We start from the raw sequence: 18085 nt of genomic DNA, 5'->3' as shown, positions 1-18085 counted from the left end.
TGCTTAGCAATTGCTTAAACGTTTAATCTGTGGCGTGACTAAATGCATTCCTGATGGGAGTACACGCCGTTAACAACGTGGGTATTCTTCCCTGTCAGTAGCTTCGCTCAGTAGGTTGTCTTGGAGGAGACGTGATGAAATCAGTCTGAGCATGCTGCATTACGAGTTATCTTTTCTGATTTAATATATTGTTGCTTTTTATTTATTTTCTTTTGTCATGGCAACTCTGAAGGCAGTATTGCTTGCTGACAGGTAATTTTAACTGCTATGTGGTAGCCGTTCGCAGTTGTTACTTGGAGTGTATCTACCTGAGAGGTTGCACTTGGGTCTGAGCTGTGCTTAGGTGGATATATGGAATGAATGTTTGAAAGCACTGAGCTACTTAAGGAAAAAATAGCTCAAAAGAATTAAATTCAATGAGTTAAATTAGTATTTCCTTGCCAGGCAATAATGTGAAGTGTTCATCCAAAAATGTTACGTTAGATGCGGTCTGACATTTGCATGCATCTTCCCAGTAGCCTTGGTACATGGAACGCTTCCCGTAATCTGGAATAAGCTGCTGCTTATAAGTAAATGTAGATCTGAATTATTAGAAGCAGGCTATAACAAACTATGACTATGTTAGAGTAGCACTTAATTTAATGTATATTTTGAATTAATTCTCTGGTCCTTTGTCAAGAAATGTGTCAGGAAAGATAAAGGGAGTCCTAATGTCCATCTCTGACATGCCTGAGAAGCAGCAGAGCCCAGCTGATATGACTTAGAGTACAGTTCAGTTGGAAGGAACCTACAAAGACTACAAAGACTCATCGAGTCCAACAGCCCCTTACCACTCTAGGTCCTGATTCTGGTCTGAGGCTACATTTTCCCAGGGCAGCAGATTTTCCCAAGAAAGAAAAGGATCCAGATGTTAAGCTCAATGTATGCTCATGGCTTTAAGAAAAGGCTCAGAAAATTGAGGAAGAAAAACTGGTTCTGGAGATTTAAAGATCAGACTTGAGGAAATTTAGTCTGCCTTTCCCAGTTCTCTGAGATTATATGGCTGTTTCTGTAGGACTCCTGCCTCATCCTGTACCAAGAATGAACTAATCTAAAGGATGCATTAGATTGTGCAGTGAAGGATTGCTAGTAGGAATCCAGACTGATTTGTTGCTGAAATGAAGCACTGTGTACAGAGGATGTCAAGGGAGAGCGTGATGCCAGGGCAAGGAGTCCAGCTTTCAGGCCAATGCACTGTCCACAGCAGCAGCACATCCTGTGTGACACTGTCAAGTTAGAAGTTTTGTAACTGAGAGAGGATCCATTTGGTTTAACTTCAGGTGACTGGATGTGAGTTGGGTTAGTCTGAGTTTATCACCACTGGTTCGGCGTGCAGTCAGTGGAAAAGAATCACCATATCCAGACTTTGACTCATTCCTGCCATCCCAAACATTTGTTTCAAGATTTGACAAATAGCCACTTGACAAATGCACTTTCAAAAATGTGTTCTTTATTGTCTGTGGGGCAGCTGGGTAACTAGCTCTGTGTTAGGCATCTAAAAATAACAGCGTTGACATTGGGTAAGACTCCGGTCACTAAGCTGTGCTCTTCTTTTTCTGCCCATCTAGATCAGAGCCTGGAGTTGGATTTGCAGAGCTGTGGAGGAAGCACAAAATGGCATGAGGATTTTAGTGATTTTAGTCTTCATTACTTTGCCTCAGTCCTTCACCTGTAATGGCAATACCAGGACCCCCTCAACCTTTCTTTTGTACTGTACGCAATCTGACTTTGCGTGTGTTCTTTGCATCATGTCTCAGAATTGCAGTTTCACAGTGACCTTCCCTCTGCTTATCAGTAGCACAGATATCCTTCTTCTGCGCTTGATCTGATAAAAACGTTGTCTGCCTCAGTTTAGGACAGCTGCATTGCTTGTGGCTGGTCAGGTCAGCCTCAAGACTTGAATATTATATGCAATGCCTGTATTGATGTGTCTGGGAGAAAAACAGATAGAAAGCTCTTTTTATCCCTTTTTTCAGTTGCCCAGAGCGCCTATTAAGAGCTAGAGAGTTGCAAGATATCAGACCTGAAGCTAATTACTGCTCAAGGGCTGGATGTTACTTGTCCTGGGCATTAAGCCAACATAATTTTGGGAATAAGCCCCTATTTGGGATAAGAACAAAACATTTCTCTACTACTGAGATCTAAAAGTAGATATATAAGACTTTTCTGTGGATGTTTAGTGCTGCTCATGCATTCAGAGTACTAAGGTAAATCACAATGCAGGTGGATGGCAGCATTAGAAGTCATTATAAATTCACAGCAGATAACACGATATACTGCTTTTTTTGTCAGTGTGGAAATAATATCACCTACACTGACAATTGTGCAACATATTAAGTTGTCATGAATTGCTTCTCCAAGATCAGCACGTAATAATCCTGTGCTGACGCTTCTGAAAATAAATAAAAATCAAAGCTCGTAATCGAAGACTGAAGGTAAATATCAGTTAAAGATCTGCAATTGTTTTCTTAAAGTTTTAATGTATCTTTCTCCCTGTTCTTGCTTATTCTCTTTGTCGAGTATATTGGACAGGTGGGTGTGAGTTAAATTGATAAGTTTTGGTTGTTTTTTTTTTTTTTTGTGGACAGGCAAAATATATGGAGGCTGGAGATTCTCAGGTTTGACAAGCTGTAGTGGCTGGAGTCCAAGCAAGCATTACAGAGCTGCATCTGAAGCTGAGCGAGCTGTGCTCTGCCACAGGACTGGAGGGAGGCTGAGCCTCCTGGGCTTGGGGATAACACTACAGCTTCGTGTTGTAGCTGTATGGCCGTTTGGGTACATGCACAAATGTAGAGGTCCAGTGATGAGAGAGGTTTTTAATTCACTGCCAATTGCTTTTCAGTTCTAGGTGGTGATCTGCAGGCAGTACTGATGTTAACGCTGTATCTTGGTAGCAGGGTAGTTTGGTTGCCATGTGAATATAAATCTGCAGGGGAAAAATTGAAAGCCTATTATTGCAGTTTACCAAGTATCCTGTGGTGTTCCTCAGAAAAGATTGCAAATTACATTTTTGCATATTAAAAAAGCAGCTGCTGCCCTTGAAATCGCAGAATACCCCTACAAGTGCTTTATGTTACACTTGTATTAAATTCTCTGAGAAACCTGCATAGATTCTTTCTGCCTGTATTTCACAGATTACCTGTCTGCTGTTTGATAAATACTTCAACTTTAGATCACAGCTCAGTAACAAACCAAAAGGAAAAAGAAGAGATCGTGGAAAGATGACTTTTTTTCTTTTTTTCTTTTCTGTCATTTATTAAAATGATTTCAGTAAGGAAATGAGGAGGGATAAGCTCCACCAGCTCTGCTGGGCTGGTGTAAGGGCTCTGCAGAACTTGAGTCGCTATCATGAAGTTACATTTTTCCATATGAATAGTTGACCTACAGCTCAAAATCTTAGGGCCCAACCTGTGGAATATAACACATCCTTAAGGTCTTTCAATGATTACTGTGGTAGTAGTGTCTGCGTTTTGAGGAAGGGTGAAATGAACACACCTCAATGCAAAGCAGCAGATGATGTTTCAATCTACGGTTAAAGGCAGTAACACCAGCTCACCTGTGAGTTGATGACGATGATCATGCTTTCTATTGATCTGTGTCATCATGCAACATTGGTTCACTTTACTGTAGGTTACCCCAACGCTTCTGCTGACTGGTATTGTGTTTTTGACTCAGGGACGAATAATTCCCTGCCAGCTGCTAACATCTGGGTTAAATTTGTGCCAGGAGTGCCTAAAATCACATCCACCCTCACTTGGGGCATTGATGGTTTGATGCCTCTTTTGGTGGAGAGCATGGCAGTACTGTATGAATGCTTTCAAATGGCAAGTAACATAATTTGGTATGGCAACAGCTGCTAGCATTTGTTTAGGTCTGTAATGGTACTACATTTACATCTGTAAATGATTTTTCATGTATCATATTAAATGGTTATCTTTCATTAAATAACAGTGTACCATGATGTAATTTTTCTGATGTGTTTGTGAGAGGGAAAATAAGATTTTATTATTATTTTTAAAAAGAAGTATTTAACAGCAGCTTGCATTCTGTCCTGTCTACCTTTGGATCTAATAGAGCAGAGTAAATTCATTTTAGAGTGGAGTATACATGATGTAAAAACATATTAGGGAAAAATCATTTGTGGTGCTCAGTTTCACTGAAGCATTAGAAAAATGCATCAATTTCTATTTAAGGTTAATAGGACTGCAGTTTTGGTCACTTTGTTGCTATATGTATCTCAAGTGGGGCATGTAAAAACATACACAGAATGGAGAGACACCAGCTTCTGATGGGATATTTACTGTGATAGTCACTTTAGCTGGTTCTGTGGGATTTAATGCAGGAAGGTTATTAAGAGGGAAAGTTCCCCAGCCTTCTCTGTTAACTGGGGAGAGCTTGAATACTGTGTTCTCAAGCACCAAAAAGTGGTGTTTAGTAACAAAACAGGAAGGTCAAAAGTAAAAGAATGAGCAATGATGGGAGATAAACAGCAGAGAGACAAATTGCAAAGTAAGATGCTCTTTTTAAAGTGTGCATTGTAGTTCCTGCTTCCATTTTGCATTATTTGAAGGCAACTGTATCACTTAAGTTTGTTTAAAAAGATTTTGTGGGGATAAAGTCTTCATATCATTGTTCAGACTATACAATGTTCAGTGAAGGTCGTGCTTCTGAAAAAACGATGCCAGGTCTTGCTTGCCAGCCTTGTCATCTTCATATTCCAGCAGCAGAATGGAAATGTCTTGGGTGCATTTCCTTGCCCTTTGGTGAGAAGCGTTAGAACAGCTTTGCTTGGCTTCAGCTTTTTTCCCCCAGCAGTGTGTTCCTCGGGATGAACTGAGGCAGGTTGCAGACCTGAGACCTCTGAGGGACCCGCTGTGGTGTCTGCTGGGTGTTCTCTGCCTCCCCAGCTCTGCTGGACTGAAATGTGCCCTGTACTTGATGCCAGGAAGTCAGAAGCAATGCAAGGTCTTCGAGTGTTGGACAAAGAAGGGCTCTGCTTGCTGTCCAAAAAAAAATGTTTTTCATTCTGAAAGTCTGTTTATAATCTCAGGAGAAAGAAAATTGGGTTTTAGAATTAATTTTTGACCATACAAAAACAGTAGCATCACAGGGAATGTTGTCCCACATCTCTAGAGTCAGTGTGTCTGGATTCTGGCACGTCTGCTTGATATCACTGGATGTCCTCTATAAAAACAAATCAAGAAGCCAGTTGTGATTCTTGGGCTCAAACCTGTTGATCTTTTCATTAAAAACAAAAGCAAACAAAAAAGTTTTTAAAAGTTTTAAAAAGTTTAAAAAAAAAAAAGGGTTTGGGAGGTGAGCTTTCTGGGTGGACAGTTTTCTACTGAATATTTATCAGTGTCACTTGTGCTGTACCATGTCATAAGCATGCTAATAGAAAGGAATGGAGGCATGCTCATCCACAGAGGTCTCACTGTGTCTGCTGTACCCCATTCTCCTCAAGCCCATCATAGCTTCCTGGTAGGACACAGCTCTTCATTAAGGCACTTGCACAGTCCTTTCTTCTTCTGAATTCGTTAATCCCAAATTGTAGGGTTTTTGAGTCAGATTTATGATTTGTAAAGAACCTCATAGAAGTCTTCCCTTTGATCACAATTATTCCATGTGCTACAGTTTTCTTTAACTTTTGTACATCTAAGATGAGGGGGAAAGTGCATTGTTTAATACTACAGAAACCAATGGGAAAGTACCAATTTAAACTTGCCACTCTCTCTTGTAAGCCCTGAGAAAGTAAGAGAATTATGTTAATTACTCTTGATTTTAACAGGAAAATGTTTTGGCTGGATAATGTTGAAGTTACAGTACTTGAAAAGTTGCTTCTGTTTGCTGGCCTTAGATTTCCTTTCAGACAAGAAACATAAAGACCTGGATTTTAGAGTAGACAATGTTCTGCACATCTCAGGTGTTTTCAGGTATTGTAATGAAGAATGATGCTTTATCCCTTCTAACTTTATTTACTTCTCTTCTCATACTCAGTGACAGAGCACTGGGATGTCATCATTAACGTTCTTTCTCACAGCAATACTTCAGTGGAGAGACATTTTCTTTTGAAGTAGCTTAGTTGCTGCTTACACTAGACATAAAGTACTCTAAAAAGGTACTGATAAATCTTGTGGTTTTTTATGCTGCAGTTCTACAATGCTTGAATGACTGGAGCTGAAACTTTTATATAGTAGATTTTACATCTTTGAAATTCCAGTGTTAAAGCAGATGTGGCTATTGTTATTATCCAGTGAAATCAGAGTATACAGTTTAGTCCTATTTTGGCTTGAAAGCTGTGAAGACTTCTGAGCAGGAAGTGTCCAGAGTTATTTTATTCTCCGTGCTTGGTGCATTCCGTTTTTGAGAGACATAATGCCAAATTAATGTGCAGACGTCTCAAATGGAAACTTCAGTATGAGTTTAGTCATATGTTTTTCCAAATATAAGATTGTGTCCTGGATGCTTAGCTTAAATCATGATGTTTTAAAATAACAATAGTGTGTAAGAATATACACAACAATGGTGAGAAATGGCTTTCTTCAGTCTTCTTCTTTTCTCTCTCTTGTGTTTTAAAGTAACCTGTGTTCTCTTGCTTCATTTTGCCAGAGAGGGATGTGGGACATCCTCTCAACTGAGGTACTCATTTAACTCTTACCAACTTCTGAGGGAATCAATTTTTTAGTCACAATTGTGATGTTTAAGGGACATTAATTTCTTTTTTTTTCATTACTGTACATCTAAATGGCTAATTGCTGTTACTAGAAGAAAGCAGCCCACCAGAGTAAAAGGGAAGCAGAAAGACATAGGGTGCAGACTGCTGAAATTTTATTTTCTGGGTTCAGTGCTGGGGCCACTTATCTGCTGGTCCGTGCCTGGAGAATATTGTCTCTGTTTCCCTTCCCAGAGATTACATCAGCTCATTCACAGAGCCGGAGAAATGCCATCTCTGGTCCTGCTGGTACCAGGAGGGAGGCTTCGCCTAGGCGAGGGAGGTGCAGCTCTGGCAGGGCCTCTGTGTCAGGGCCTGCTGCGAGCACTCACTGGTGCTGGCTTCCCTCTGGTCACCTGTGCTTCCCTCTCGCGGGGTTTCCATGGCAATTGTTTTCTGCTCCTCTTTGATGTGCCTCCTTGAAACTCATAAGGCTTAATCAGACGTTGCTCCTCGCTGTCGTTCTTTGAATTTCTCGCTAAACAACTGCGTGGTGGTTTTGTTGTTTTCCACCCACGAGGCCATGTGGGGTAGCTGCTCTGTCATGTCAGGTTGTGGGTGTAGTGAGGATGGTAAGGTTAACAACTTCGTGTGGCTGTAGGCCTCCTCTCTGACATGCCCTTGACAGGTGTGCTCTTTTCTTTACCTGGAGTCCCTTTAAATAATGAAAAAATGTATCTTCTGGGAAGAAGAAGAATGGTTTGATTTCTGTAAGTGTAGGACAGATCATGAAATTAATACGTGACAGTCTTTTTCCTTAATTTTAGTGGTGTTTCTGTGGTGGCAATGAGAGCCTATAGTCTCCAAGTGTAAAGGGAAAGAAGCGTAATTTCACCAGATTATTTCAGGACTGCTGAAGTATAAAACAAGTATTCTACTCAGTTTAGATTTTGGATCATCCTTGAATCAGCACCAGAACATTGGCAGGGCAAACTTACTTGTCTTTCATTGTTGAAAAGGAAGGAAACTTTTCTGATAAAATAAACACATTTTCAGGCTTGCTCCCTGTAGTGCAGCCAATAAGCACTATTACAAAAGAAGCAATGGTGTTGGTTTTTCCTGTTTGTATCCTGGCAGAAGCTGTGATCCACGTTGCGCAGAATGTAGCTGCTGTAGAGCTTCTCCTTCAACCTCTTGTGGTGCTTGTTGCTATCTCAATAGATTTTTGAGTTGGAAAAAAAGTTTTTTTTTGTTTTGTTTTGTTTTGTTTTTTTACTATTGCCACGAATGATGTCATCTTATCCTTTTCTGTTTTTCTCATGCATATAATGAATTCTGACCACAAATCTTAAAATGTAGATGTCTCTGAAGTAAGAATTGCAGCAGTTTGGTGCACTTTTGGAAAGTTTACACATGTGCCACTGGGACTTGCTGAGATTTTGTGCTTAATAATTTAAATGCTATTTTTTTCTGAAGATTTTATAGAATTTAAGCTAGAGGCCCCTGGGGTCATCTGATCTGACCCACATATGAATCATAAGCCCACAACTTGCATCCAGCTATTCTTAAATCAAGCCTAAATATATATGCAAGACTAGAGCCTGAAGACGTTTGACTGAAGTAATCTTTTAGGAAGGGAAAGCATTGAAATATGTTGAGTTCACATTCCTTGGGTGTGGAGCTGCAGTGCCTAATTATCCTTCTTTTCTTTTTTTCAAATTCATAATTAAAATCTTTCTGCTTTCATTTTCCATTGCTTTTGTTCTGTTGTGCACTAGATTAGAGAGAACTTTTAGTGCTTTTTCTTCTCCCCCTGTGAAGACGTGTGAACTACAGACAATTCCTAGCTATCCTTTTTGATCAGTTAAACGTTTTGAACTCTGCAAGATTCTTATTTTAAGGCATTTTCTGCAGTCCTCCAGACATTCTTGTAGCTCTGTTCTTTACTCATCTGAACTTTTTCCTTATCCTTTTAAAATCTGCAAACTGAAGCTGTATTCAGTATTTTTTGTCCCAGTAATGCTTTTTAAGATCTTGTGTAGAGATTAGAAATCTTGCCTGGGCTTTAGTCCAAGTCTGAAATTGAACTGTTTTACAGCTCGCTTCTTTTTATGGCCATATTTGAATGCAGCTACCGTGGCTTTAGGAATAAAGTTTCTCACAAAGTCCAGGGAGAATCTCATTGTGGTCTTCTGGTGGGTGTCTTGAACTTCAGGGCAGTTACATATCAAACTGAGTCACAGGCAAAATCTACCTTTTGCTCTTGAAGAGAAAGTGAATTTATTTTGATGTGATAAATCAGAATGCCTGTTATGACAGCTGTTATTTTGGCATGCTACTGAGTGAGGAAGAGAACGCAATCTTAAGCTTAATTGCATGTATTTGTAGCTCTGGTCTTGCCCAAGTAGTCTGAAATTGTATAAATTGTTTTTCAGCATGTGATATCTTAGCTGAAGCATACCCAAGACTGACTTTGCTTTGGCTAAGCAAACTGAAGTGTGATATCTTAAAAATGACATTTTAAATATATGACTGTGGTGGTTTTACCCTGCTATACAGCTGAACTCTACCACAACTACTCTCTCACTCCCCCTCCTCAAAGGGAAAGGGGGAGAAAATATAATGAAATGGGCTCAAGGGTTGAGATCACTCCCCCAGTTATGATCACAGGCAAAACAGACTCAGCATTAGGGAGATTAATGTAGTTTATTACTTATTACTAACAGACCAGAGCAGTGAGAAACTAAAAGCAAACTAACAATACCTTGCCTCCATCCATCCTTATCTACCTCCTCCCCCCAAGTGTCACAGGTGAATGGGGAAGGGGGACCATGGTCAGTCCCTGACGCTTTGTCCCCGCTGCTCCCTCACGGTCCCTCTCTGCCGCTGCCCCAGCATGGGGTCCCTCCCACGGGATGCCGTCCTTCCCAAACTGAGCCTGCGGGGGCTGCCCACAGGCAGCAGCTCTTCAAGCACTGCTCCCACACGGCTCTGTACCACGGGGTCCATCCCCCAGGAGCAAACTGCTCCAGCACGGGTCCCCCATGGGTGGGCGGCAGCCCCCTCCCCAGACCCCCTGCTCCTGCGTGGGCTTCTCTCCATGGGCTGCAGCCCTGGCCGCAGGGGAACTGCTGCTGCGTGCCTGGAGCACCTCCTGCCCTCCTGCTGCACTCACCCTGAGGCCTGTGGGGCTGGTTCTCACTCCTTTGTCTCCCAGCTGCTGTTATGCAGCAAGGGTGTTTTTGCTTTTGATTTTTTTCCCCTTCCTTCAATCTGCTCTCCCAGAGGCCCAAACAGCAACACTCATGGATCAGCTCTGGCCAGTGATGGGTACCTTTTGGAGCTGTCTGGAGCAGGCTCTGATCTGATTTGGGGCAGCAGCTGGGCTTTGCTCACAGAGGCCTCCTCTGCAGGCCCGCTGCTACTAAAACCTTGTCATGTAAACCCAAGACAATGGCATATATAATAGAGATACATCTTTCTCTATATATATATCTTTATAGATATATATGTGTCTGTATAAATACCTGTCTTTATTATAGATACAGATTTATGCATGTGTATGCATACATTTATAAATAGACACACACCTTTGGTTTGTAATCCTGAGAAGTCAAATAAAACTTGAAACTTTCATGGGACATCACACTGTTTAGGTATTTCCAATATGGGAGCTATATTTTAGTCCTTTGGAACTGGGGAAAAAAAAATCCAAACTGATTTTTGAACTATGAAGAGATCTAGGAAAATATTTCCTATCCATGTAACATTTCTTGGTGTGATTTTAAGATCTCAATTATTGTTAGGTGGCTGCAGGCTTGACTAACTCCAGTACAGAGGGATAAGAGGTAGGTTTTATTTTGCTCTAGAATCATAAATTCTTGGGAATCTCGAATATGAGATCTGAACTGCAAATGATACTGTCATGTATCATGGGTTTATGTTCTGGAAGAAAGTAGAGCCTAGCTAATTTTACTCTCAGTGGTGGTCAGGAGGGGTTGATTTATTTGTGGCTTTTCCATCTTGCATTTATTTTGACTGGAACAAAAGATATCAAAATCAGAGGTGCCCACTGTGGACAAAAGCATGGTACTGGATTGTGTAGTTCTTGGGTATGTTCCAGCATGCAATTAACTTGTTACTGTATCTTAAGTGACTTCACTATTAAAAACATGCCATTAAGGAGAAAAATGCATTTTTACTCTTTTTTTTTTCCTTCCCAGATTTAAGTAGCTTTACTGAAGCAACTTATGGAAATAGGTATTATCATTGGCAAAGGCTTTATAAGTGTTTCGCTAGTTTAATACCTAATATCTACACTTAAATATTTTAAAAGAATAAATACTAATAATTTATTGTTATTTGTATTTATTATTGATGATAATTATTGTAATCTTAAATTCTTTCAAGATACTGGGTTGCTCTCTAAATCGTTGTGTCAATTGTTACTTGCTCCATCATTTTTAAAATAAATGAAATCCTTGCAGAAACTCTAAAACCAAAGAATCTGTAATTAAGAAGAATGTCCATTAATCATGAACAAGTATTTCCTGGAAATAAAATTTATAGCGAAGGATTTGGGATTTGGAGAGACAGTGACTTTTTTTTTTTTTTTCTTAAAAGCATTTTGGAATGCAGGGTAACTGCTAGAAAAAATATCCACTTCAAATCCTTCCTTTGTAAGGCTACGATGAGTCACAGAGCAGACTGCTAGTAATGGATCAAATTTTTGTACAGATTTTGATGATTGAAATTCTGGCTCTCACTTGCCTCTCTAAGAGTTGAATATTGCTTGTGTGAGTTTAAATTTCTCTCTGTCGTCAGCTATTCCATTACAAAATGGGTAAAGCATTCATATTGTGGCTGTTTTTCATGAATGCTTTTCAAATGCTAGAAAGAATTACTAAGATCACTAAAGCAATATGACTCTGGGATGGAGGTAACTTTTGGATGGATAACGCCCATTGGTGACATGTTAGTAACCTCACATGCTGATAGCATTTGATCCCTTACGGCACTGTTTATAATGACAGATGTGTAAGAATTTGTTGCCAGATTCAAAGAGGCATTTCTTTTCAAGCTGTACAGTAAATTAAGACATCTAAGGTCAACTAGCAACTGAAGTCTTCCTTGTGTGTTGTGAAACTGTATCTGCTTTAGTCTCTCCATATGGTGGCAGTGATGGCCTGGAGAAGTATGGTCCTGCTGGTGGCCTGTGCGGTGCTCGGATTTGCCTCACGCTTCTCCTGGGAGGAACAGGGAGTGGTGGAGTTGCAGGCACACACCACACAACCAGGGCTTTTCAAGCCCCCAGGAGCTGTGCTGTTCCTCAAAGGGAGCAGGGAGACAGCCTCTATTAGTAGCACTTACCTTCTTCTGGCCACCTTGCACTGGGTGACCAAGCCTGATAGGCTTTGCCTCTCCCTTAGACATGTTATCTCCTCTAATTTTTGTGAGTGCACTTGGAGGAAAAACAGACAGATGTGTTTGGCTGCTGTTTTGGGGGAGGGCATGAAAGAAGGATCTTGGACAGAAGAAGACACATTATCTGAAGGGTTCAGGACGGATGGTCTGGGGCAGGTGGAGTGGGATGGAGCCATGGTGCTGCCTGGAAGGAGGGAGCTGCCTCTCCCAGGCTGGTTCCAAATCCTTGCTCTGGCCTCTGCAGCTGCTGAGGTGGTATCTTGCTGGCCTTCTTTCAGCTTCTGCCAGAATAACAGTTTAGGCTTTTTTAGAAAGATTTTAAGTCCTCCATTGTTTCACTGCTTCTGCATAATAGTCTTTTATAACACAGGAATCTCAAATAGTTGCAACTTGACTGCAAGATGTGGCAATTGGTTTTCTTTATTTTCAGCCCTGCAAGCAGACTGTAAACCTGTACCAGGCTGTTATTACTCCCCAAGCAGACAATTTTCTAGGCATGAAGGAGAGGAATGCTCGCCTCTTTGGGGGCAGTGTTTTGACAGTTGAGTTCAGTTGTATTTTTACCAGTCCTGTTTTGTTGACTGAATTTGCCTTGCTGTACTTTAAAAGGTTTTATGGAAAAACTGTCTGTAACCGTTTATAACAAAAAATGCACTTTTTACTGTTAATGTATTGTGCTGTTTGATGAAAGATTAACAGGATGATAAAAAGCAATGTATTTTGCTGTTTTAAAATACTGATTATTCTTTACTTAATGATTTGCATCCTGATGCAAATGGAAATTTAGCTTAATGGAAAAACTATCCTGAAATGAAAGACAATCTTCACCAGCGCTATCTGTCATGCTGGGTAATTTTTCTTCTTCATCTCCATGTAGCCCCATGGTGAAGGGTCTGGAGGGGAAGGCATATGAGGACGGCTGAGGGCCCTGGGTTTGTTCAGCCCCAAGCAGAGCAGGCTGAGGGGAGGCCTCATGGCGGCCTGCAGCTCCCTCACAAGAGGAACAGAGGGGCAGGCGCTGAGCTCTGCTCTCTGGGGACAGCGACAGGAGCCGAGGGGACGGCATGGAGCTGGGACAGAGGAGGGTCAGGATGGGGGTTAGGGAAAGGGTCTGCACCCAGAGGGTGGCTGGGCACTGGGACAGGCTCCCCAGGGAAGTGGTCATGGCGCTGAGCTGCTGGAGTTCAAGGAGCATTTGGACAAAGCTCTCAGACATAGGGTCTAGTTTTGGGGTGGTCCTTCGGGGACCCAGGAGTAGGACTTGGTGATCCTTGTGGGTCCCTCCCAACTCGGGATATGACTCTATGATCACGATCACATGGGCTGCAGAATACAGGGAGATGGAAAGGAAACCAGGAGAGCATGAAATCTGTACTTGATTCTCAGTTTTTGTGAGTTTTCAGAGACGGAGGGGAGACAGAAATGTAGAAGGCCTGGGTGAATCACCAGAGATAAGCTTATCAATGCCCATAGGTAGTTTTGCATAAATGGCCTGTATCAAATGCAAGAGAAAGTATATCTAGAGATCAAGGGAATATAAAAGAACTAAGGTTGAAGCAGTTACACTGGGAGAACAAGAAAAAAGGTAAAAAGCTGTGTGCTGTTTTTTAGCACCATGCTTTCAAGTGGATGCAAGCATTCAAGGGTTTGAAGAATTGGTAGCAGAGTGGAATTTTGGAACAAGTAAATTCAAGGGATTTTAATCCTACTAGGGAAAATAACATTTCCCAAAGTTCATATATGCTGTGATAGATTGAAATCTTCAACCTGTTTTGAGGACTTTTTTTTTAGAAGTTACAGCAAGAAGTATGTTCACCCGTGAAGTGTCAGAAAAGTTCTAAGCTTTAGTAATCTTGACCATTTAAAACAGTCTGGGCTAGACTTAACTCGTTTACATTTAGCTAGCTTCAATACCTACTAATGTAATCACATCTAATCATGGAAACCCATCTATCTACAGAGGGCTGCATATTTGTTTTATAATACTTCATGCTTCTGTAATTACATACAACAAGCTGTATTCCTGCACTTAGCAGTGGCTTCGGGGTATGGAAGAATAAACTAATGGAAAATGGATAATTCCCAACTTCTTGTATACAGGCTTTTCAAGCTGCTTTATCTGTTTTCATCCAAAAGCAAAGCAGCCCTTAGAACCCAAGTCTAATCCCAAAGCTGTGTTAATGCAAAGCATTTGCATGCCAACAAGAGCTACTTGTGTGAAGGGTATTAAAAAAAAAAAAAAAAGAAAAAAAAAAAAAGAAAAAAAAAAGTGGACCTCAAGATTCATTTTATTTTACAGTAATGTAAAATTGGTCTTCTTAATAATAAGAAAATCTGTGCATACTGCTGGATTATCAAATGTTTTAACATGCTATTTTTAAAATTTGTTTCTTTCCAGATTTGAACATGGAATTCAACCCATCAGATCATCCACGGGCCAGTACGATATTTCTCAGTAAATCTCAAACAGATGGTAGGTTACTGAATTTATTACAGTATTCACTACTGCAGTTATCTATGAAGTCTTTGTTAGAATGCATGTGATAGCTACTTAATGTATAATTTCCCTCCCCCAAAAAGAGGCTTTTATAGGCATCAGATTAGAGTTGAAAGAAACCAAACCTTTAGTTAATTATTTTGTCATACTCAGCAGTAAAAGATACAGGTTTGAGTCCTCTCATCTTGAAATTATAAGATCCGAGTAGTCATTGTATCAAAACTACAAGTATAGGTAAGGCTTAATATGTTTTTAAAAAGTATCTGTGCAACTGTTTTTTGTTGTTGTTTTTTTTTTTTTTTAAATTTGTTTTGTTTTCTTCTAACACGCTGAACAACAGGCCAAGCTTCTTGGAAATGAGATTTAGAAGTATTTTCCTGAAAAATGACAGTTTACATTAGCTTAGAAGACAGTCCAGAGTTTCCTCTGATATAGCTGATACTGTAAATGAGTTCAATACTAAATTTTAATAACAAAATAACTGTCTTCCCACCCAAATGTTCTGTCTTCTTCTTTCATTATGGATTTGATGTAATCATATATTTGTCTGGAGTATTTTTTTATTATTTTTTATTCATAGACAAAATAATCTCTCTGGAATTATGTCTGTTAAGCAGACCTCTTGATAGACTTAGTAGAACAGAAGCAATTTACTCTGGCTTTTTCATTCCCTGTTGGACATGTATGACATGTTGTTTTAGAAGTAGATGAGAATAATTGATGCAAAACACATTATTTTCTACCAAGACTTTCAAAGCAATTTCTACATTGTAATTCTGAACTGTATGAATTCTTTGTCCTTCTTTCTGTTGCCTATAAATGCCATTTTTGATTTACATAGTAAATTGCAGTGTCAAGGATATCACTTTAAAAAGAAAATGTAGTTTTCACATACTGTATATTTCTGGCTAATTTTTGAGCTTGACTAGTACAAAGAGGATACATTTAGGCCCTGATTGAAGAGTTGATTATATGAGTACCTCTTTTGCCCTTCAGATTGTCCTGAATTCAGCGTAGTTCTGTCAATGCCTTATTATGTAGTTTTGGATGTGATTTACCATCTTGGTCTGCTTTGGTAGTCTGTGAAATGAGTATGATAATATTTCCGTAGTATACTGTGTTGTCAAGATCGATGTCTATTTTATAGTGTTTTGAGATTGTATAATCCCATATGGATGCTGCATGTTTCTCATTGCAGTTTGTTGGAAAAGAAAAATGAAAAAACAATTCCAGGTCCACCAACTTAAATTTTGACCACACCTAGTGATTATTCTTACTTGTAGTAATAGTGGTTAATTTATTGCAAGATGGAGTTAGCTGTAAGAATTTTTTAATATGATAGTTTACACCCATGCTAGGGTTGGTCTATGAAACCTTGTTCTAGCTTAAGTAATACAAAAACTTATATGGTTTTGAGTGAGAACAATGAATTTATTGAAAAAATATAGAAACTTTTTCAACAAGGGTATAAGATCTGTTCAACTATCCCTGATTTAGGTGGTAAAAATGCAAAGGGTTGTACAAAATAAAAAAAAAAAAAAAAATTCTGCAAACAGTTATCTACTGATGTATTGCCAAAAATCATGCCATTCAGGTGGGACAACTCATTGTCATAAGCATTTTGGCATTTTGCTTGGCTGTATTCTGGTACTGTCGTGGAAATAAGTGAGCTGATAGGCAACATCCCTGAACGATATGGTAACTCCTAACACCCCTGAGTGTGACAGCCTGCTGTAAGACCCAGGAGATCTCCAAGGTGCCTGAAGTTAGTGTGGAAGGGGAGAGCTGAACTGGCAATACTGTAAGCACCTAACCTGGACATGTAACTACTTCTCTCCATTACATATATAGTGTTGGGCTGTCCTGACTGTTAACAGTAAATGAAAATATATTTATAGACAAGAACTGCAGATGTTTAAAATACATATCGGAGAGTGGAGGAATACCAGGACTCTGGGTTTCATCCAGGATCCAGCTGTGGCTTTTGAGTGTCCATTACATATTTGTATAGCGGGAAAGAGCCAGTCCATAACTACAGGCAAGAGCAATGTGGCAGCGTTGTCTTCAGGCAACTCCACGTTTGGCTTTCTGAAACCCACATTTGGCTTTCTTCTGGTGAGCTTGTGGTACTGCCCTGGTACAGGAGCTGCACTTTGAGCTGCTTGTGAGCAACACGTGAGTGAAGAGCAACAAGTTCACTACCCCAAATACAGTGGAACAGGACGTGGCATCTCTGGATGTTATATGGTCTGAATTTCCTGCTGTTCTGTTAGATGCCAGGCTAAGCACCTGGACCTGTCCTGGCCCTCACAGTCAGTACGCTGCCTACACCCTTAATTACCTGAGAGTCCAGTGACTCTGGAGAGGAGTTGAAGACACAATAAATATTAATTTGATATCTAACTAAAATAGCTTTTAAAATGCTTCCAGCTCTTTGTAGGAGTTTACTAGGTGCTAAATCTTACATGAGTGATTCTCCCTGATTAGGGAGATAGTAGAGAATCACCTTTTATTTCTTTAACAACTTTGAGTACTTTATGCAAGTTCTTGTTTGTTTGGTGAATTTGGCCTGTAAACAAGATGAGCTAGATGACTGAAAAGCCATGCACTGTTCAGTGCATGATTGTGGTTAAGCCAGGGTTTCCAAACCCCAGCATTCCAATAATGTCACTTCCTTTCCTTTTAATAGCAAGAGGACAGTGTTTCCTCTTTCAGGGTACTGGTCTTTCCTGTAAGTGGGTTACGGTTGTCCTGTTTTCCTAACTTATGTTGGGCCTTACACATTTGAATTTATTGGCTAAATTTTGCAATATCAGTGTAACAATTGGCTTTAGACAAATAACATTTTGAAATTATATTTATACAGTGGATAGGAGTGAACTAGGCTGCAATTTATTTTTATTGTTAAGCAGGATGAGTCTGCTGTTTCTTAGACAAGACAAAATAAAATGATCTGCAAACAAAATGTGAGACATCTTCATTAATGTTATCCTTGAGGATTTTGTCTTCTGTGCCGGTGTGGGTAGCATTGAGGTTGTCTATAGAAATTGCACAAACGAGACATCTACTACATCTCAGTGAAAAATGCATACATGCATCCTCACGCATACATATATATATGTGTGTGTGTATTTCCTCACTCCCTTTTATTTCAGGGTATGTTTTCCTGCGATAGCAAAAGTTCAATAATAACAAAAGGAAGTGCCCGCAGAAATGAGAAATGAAGAAAAATAAGAAAATTTGGCAGTATCTCAGTCTCCACTTGAAGAATTTCATTCCAACTTTCAAGTTTTAAAATATAAGAAAGAAAATACTTTTTTTTTTTCTTTTCATGAAATTGTTTAAACTGTGACTCTAAATCTGTTCAGCATCATTTCATCCAAAACCCATCATTGAAAGTTAAAAGCCTGGAGTTGTAGTTAGGAGTTTATGCTGTGAAATGATGGTTAATTATAAAGCTACAGTCTGTGGTC

The 18085-nt window shown here is 39.8% G+C and overlaps 1 protein-coding gene across 1 annotated transcript in view; it reads left to right on the top strand.

Moving 5' to 3' along the window:
- The window catches only part of CCNY (cyclin Y), a 123000-nt gene that overhangs the window by 59762 nt on the left and 45153 nt on the right, over positions 1-18085 (top strand). Inside the window, exon 2 of the mRNA XM_084282790.1 lies at positions 14514-14588. Coding sequence (XP_084138916.1) covers positions 14514-14588 — 75 coding nt within the window. The remainder of the gene's footprint in view (positions 1-14513; positions 14589-18085) is intronic.

The sequence above is a fragment of the Netta rufina genome (genome assembly GCF_964035555.1).
Source record: "Netta rufina genome assembly, chromosome: 2".
NCBI lineage: Eukaryota > Metazoa > Chordata > Aves > Anseriformes > Anatidae > Netta > Netta rufina.
Note: the sequence above shows the minus strand (reverse complement) of the source record. Positions and strands in the feature narration are given on the sequence as shown.